Source organism: Poromitra crassiceps (assembly GCF_964638095.1).
Source record: "Poromitra crassiceps genome assembly, chromosome: 15".
NCBI lineage: Eukaryota > Metazoa > Chordata > Actinopteri > Beryciformes > Melamphaidae > Poromitra > Poromitra crassiceps.
Window position 1 is genome coordinate 40,844,023 of NC_139634.1, and position 5,226 is coordinate 40,849,248.

General features: G+C 43.7%; 1 protein-coding gene across 1 annotated transcript in view; it reads right to left on the reverse strand.

Moving 5' to 3' along the window:
• slc25a48 (solute carrier family 25 member 48) overlaps positions 1-4,986 on the reverse strand; it is a gene marked incomplete at both ends in the record, with an annotated part of 39,069 nt that extends 34,083 nt beyond the window's left edge. The window contains 3 exons of the mRNA XM_083651903.1: positions 403-474; positions 2,418-2,461; positions 4,926-4,986. Of these exons, the coding sequence (XP_083508029.1) occupies positions 403-474; positions 2,418-2,461; positions 4,926-4,986 (177 nt within the window). The remainder of the gene's footprint in view (positions 1-402; positions 475-2,417; positions 2,462-4,925) is intronic.
• Between the last annotated feature and the right edge of the window lie 240 nt (positions 4,987-5,226).

Here is a 5,226-nt window from a genome sequence, read left to right on the forward strand (position 1 = left end):
AAAGGGAGGAGAAATCTTGATGTATTATTGTACTCATGCATATTATTTTCATTCAAAATATAAGTTGCAAAAAAGGCCTAGTTAGCCTACTGCCAATCTGTTCAGGGTTTTTCTCTTAAAAAAAAAGTCCCTCCTGGAGTGTGAGAGACACTGTGATGAAACTGCAACACAGCTGTCCACCTCACCTCCTGAACAACGCCTCATCTGACCACTGAGACCAGCCACACTCATGTATCTGATGTATCTAACAGGAACAGATGCAAGACAAGCACTCTCTGTGAACAGCTCAGAGGCCAGACTGATATGAAGCAGATTGTGAGATCAGGTGATCAGACAGACAGACAGACAGACAGACAGACAGACAGACAGACAGACAGACAGACAGACAGACAGGTGTCTTACTGTTTCCTTCCTGTAGATGCAAAGGATGCAGTGCAGCATGTTCCTGTAGCCTTTCCCCGCCTGGAGACGAGTCTGACGGAGAGAAACAACCAGCATCAGAGCAGCCATGCTAACAAACAAGAGCAAGGCAGGAGAATGTCATAAACTAGGGTTCGCTGCCCGCAGCTCGGCTGCTGCGTGGGCTCGTCTTACTTTATAGACCCTTTTCACGGGGGGCATTTTGTGTCAAAAAGGCAGGGTAAACACAGGTGCAAGCAAAACACTAATGAGGGTTTCCAACTTCCATGAGTGTAAGTTGGAAACCCTCATTACCCTTTTGATTGCACCTGTGTTTAGCCTGCCTTTTTGACACAAAATGGCCCCCGTGAAAAAGGTCCATTGGCATGTGCAGCACATAATCACGTGCTCTATTGGCATTTACATCTTAACACGTTCACTGCCAACGACGTATTACTCCGTCAAAAAAAATCCAACGGTTCACTGCCAATGACGTATTACTCCGTCAAAAAAATTATTATTATTTTTTTGACCGTGGGATGTGCATCTAACCCTTTTACATCTCTTATATAATTATTGGAACCACCGAACGTTTACAACCCATTCCACCGACCCACTAAGTGGCGACAGTGCTCTCCTGACTAGAGGAAGGCAAGCATTTTCATGAGAATGGCTTCCTCGAAGCCATTCTCATGAAAATGGATTGGCGAAAACGCTTTCATTTTCGCGCTGATTGCTGGCGGTGCGGGATTGCAAATTTGCATAATAGATTACGGGTGGAACACACTTTGAAACACGCAGCATAAATATGACCAGAATCGCAAAAGCTTCATCAAAGCTCTCAACCAAAACTCCAAGTAACGAGCGAGTCCATCCAGACTTCCTCAAAGAGCGGCCGCGCAGACAGGCACAGCAGCAGCAAAGCAATGAGACTGGTGACGCGAGGTTACAGCAACAGAAACGAGCTTGTGACACGGCCGCTGCAGCCAAGAAGACACACACGGAGGGAGGAGTTGGAAGCAGAGGGGGGTTTCCTGCTGTTATGGAGGAAATTACTGTTCAAAACTATTGTTTAGATGTCTGACGTCTTACTGATGCCAAAAATGAATGGTTAAAGTGACTGTTCTATCGAATTTCACAAAAAGCCGTTTATCTCTGAATAATTTTTCTGACGCTGAAACCATGCTGTATTCAACTGCTAATGCTTACATAACTACTAACTCTACAAACTAACTCTTTTAGACAGAGAAAGCACACATTCTATTAGTTCTTTTGAGATATTGTGTGTTCACAAAATCTTAGCAGAAAAGAATCCTCGGGTCTTGAAAGATGAGCCAGAATCCTCAAAAAAACCCTCTGGCAGAACCTACCTACAGTAAAAAAAAAACGGCTGGCAGTGAATGTGTTAACTTCGCATCACTGATGACATCACTGTCACTGATGATGCTACAATGCCTACGACATCACTGATGATGTCACAATGCCTATGACATCATCAGTGCCTATGGTGTCATAAGATGCTTTTGGTCAATAATGATGTAAATGGTAAAATGGTAAATGGACTGCATTTATATAGCGCTTTACAATGTGCCTACATTCACCCATTCACACACCAAAGACGGCCAGCTGCCATGCAGGGTGCTGGCACAGCCATCGGGAGCAATTTGGGGTTCAGTGTCTTGCCCAAGGACACTTCGACATGCGGACTGGAGGAGCCCGGGATCGAACCACCGACCTTCTGATTAGTGGACGACCTGCTGTACCTCCTGAGCCACAGCCGCCCCTATGATGTCACTGATGTCATCACTGATGATGTCATAGACATTGTGGTTGTTCTGTCGGTTGTTCAGGGATTAAGCCTTGATTGAACTGATGTGACAACAAACCAAAGATGTGCCACAAAATGCTGCTAAAGAGCAGGAGCCTGGATGAGCGGCAGGCTTTGGTTGTGTTTTTGGGACAGTGGTGAGGGTTTGGTGATGGCCTGGTGGAGCCATGGTCCAGGAGGTGTTAGTTACCTTCACTGTGTCCAGCGGATGGCCCACCACCACACTGGATGCTCCTGTACCCGAGAAAGAGAGAGAGAGAGAGAGACCTTTAAAACCCCTTCACAAAGATGTTTCCAGTTAGAGATCACAAACAAGAAATTTAAAAGAATAAAAATGGGTCAAACCAAATTACACATAAATACAACACCCAAGTTTATTTCAACATCATTACCATTAACCATGGAAATGTCAGAAAATACATAAATAAATACATAAATAGCAATATAATTACTTGACTTATCTTTTTAGACACCAATCTAATCGAATCGAATCTCGGACTACACTGCATAGAACATTTAGTCATCTCCAGTTTTCCACAAACTTTTCAAGTAGAAGCTGCTAGAAGTCCTCTTGACCATGAGTTCAAGATCAAAAGACCCTTTTATGGTATCCCTTCTTGTAAACCAGATACTCATTTTAACTTGACCTAACAAAAAGTTAAGGAGGAAAACCCGCCTGCCTTGTGGAGCACTGTAGTTATAGGACCAAAAATCAGACCAGCTTCATTTAGCATTATTCTCTCCAAAACCGAACCATCGCTGTATACTAAAGACACAAACAGGATATGTGGAAATAAGAGACAGATGCAACATTGAAATTCAAAAATAAGCTTTTTCTCCTCTCCCCATTGTCATGAAACTCCTGTTTGGTGGAAAGGGAAAGACTGCATGTTTCTGGAAAGTTTGCAGCTACAAACCCTCCGAATAGTCCCGATTTAAATTTTAAATAGTTTTATAGATAACAGTGTTTTATTACCCAAGAATAGCTTGGTTTCTTCAGAATGGCCCGACATTTGGCCCGGTGTGTTTGGGGTTTAACCCTTTAAGTCTGTCTGCATAGTGGGTATTCACTGTGTTTTGGTGTTCTGTGTCTCTATCATGTTCTTCTTCTGAGGTCTAAATGCAGTGGACTCATTGGTTTGCGACACACAGAAACACTCTGGCAACACTGCTAGTCTCCCATTCATGCCAATAAAGTTTACTTGTGTTTGAATTCACTAAGAGAAAGACAGAAACACAGAGAGAGAGAGAGAGAGAGAGAGACAGAAACAGAGAGAGAGAGAGAGAGAGAGAGAGAGAGAGAGAGAGAGAGAGAGAGAGAGTGAGAGGCGATCAAGATCATCAGGGGGACTACAGCTTTCTGACAGTTAAATTTAACACATTTTAAGACCTTTTTAATGGGCACCTGAAATCGTTTTTAAAACTCCAAAGCTGAATGTAATCTGATGTAAGACCCTTAAGGCCTAATTAATGCAAATAATTCAATAGCAACATAAAGGCAACATTTGGCAAGTCTCAGAGAAAGGCTGAGAGAGTAAACAAATAAATCCAGGCAGCTTGTCTGGGTTGTGCAGCCCGCTGTGTGTTTATCTGGAGGAGAACTGAACCGCTCCCAAAAGGATTTAGAAGAAATTACAGACTGAGGCTTCCCAAGTCCCTGTCCCCAAAAATCACTACAGTATCCCTATGATATTCCTATGGCGCCTTAAAATGTGTCTCTCACAATCAATAATGAGTTTATAATTACCTTATTATACTTTATGGTATTCTGTATCTTATGGTCTCACTACAATATTCCAATAATATAGGCTAGATGTGATGTTTTGTTCCTTTTCATTACAGTAAATGGGGTAATTCATCTTAAATAAAGTAGACATTTGAAATGGCAAAAAATAAAAGAATAGTCTGGGATATGTGAGACAAATTATTTGTAAACTGGCCCCTGAGCTAAATGTTGGACTGTGCGGACTCCCAAACTGGGGTTCTGGAGCTCAGCAGGGGTCCTTCAGATGCTCCTTATTGGGGGTCCTCAAATCAAATGAAAGCTGGTTTCATTGAAGAGCAACATTGGTCTTCATTTCAGATCGACTCTCCTGCTCTCTCAGGCAGGGCCCAGGCTTTCAGGCCAGGGGGTTTGTTTGGGCCAAACTTCTTCTTGGTTCTGACCATTAAACCCCGCTGCAGCAGCGCCTCTAGCGGCCGAGGCAACACGCATTCCTTCAAAAGGTGGTTTCTCAGGAGACAGATGACCTCTCTCTGCCATGCATGTCGGGATGAAATAAATTTCAGCGCTGCTGCTGACATTTACTGGTTCAACCAAAGACCTGGGGGCAGCGTTTTGTTGTTTAAATCCATCTGACTGAAAATCTGGGGGGAGAGAACTGCAGAGCTGCAGGAGGGGGGGGGGGGGAGAAGTGGTTTCTGTTTACATCGGATCTCTATACACGCGGTGGCTGCAACCTAATACTTGCATGCTTTTTCGAGCAAAACATACCTCATTGCAAGAATATAGCAGCTGTGTGTGTGTGGATAGGTGTATTTAGCATGCAAACTGCAAAACCAATCAATTAAAACGGAGTGCAGTGCAGCAGCTAGCCACCCCCACCCCTCATAAAGCTCCCACACACTCTCACCTCCTCTTAAAACACTCACAAATTAGTGTTCTAGAAGAAAACGCAAGTAACTTTTTTTGACTCACCTCCGATCCATCCTGCAATGAAATCATCCAATCGGAAACCGTTTCTCTTTGAACTTTGCATCTCCAACTAACTTCAACTAAAACTTCATCCAACCGTCCGACCGCCAGCTCATCCACTCACACAATAAACAAACTGCCTGACGTCTCTCTCACAATGAAGAGGAACTTCACCGTTTAGCCAAAGTGAAGGGGGCGGGTCTGTTCGTGTGAAAGAGATCCAGTGAGTGTGTGTGTATGTGTGTGTGTGTGTGCGTGTGTGTGTGTGTGTGTCGTGTCCAGTGAGTGCGTGTATTTGATAAAG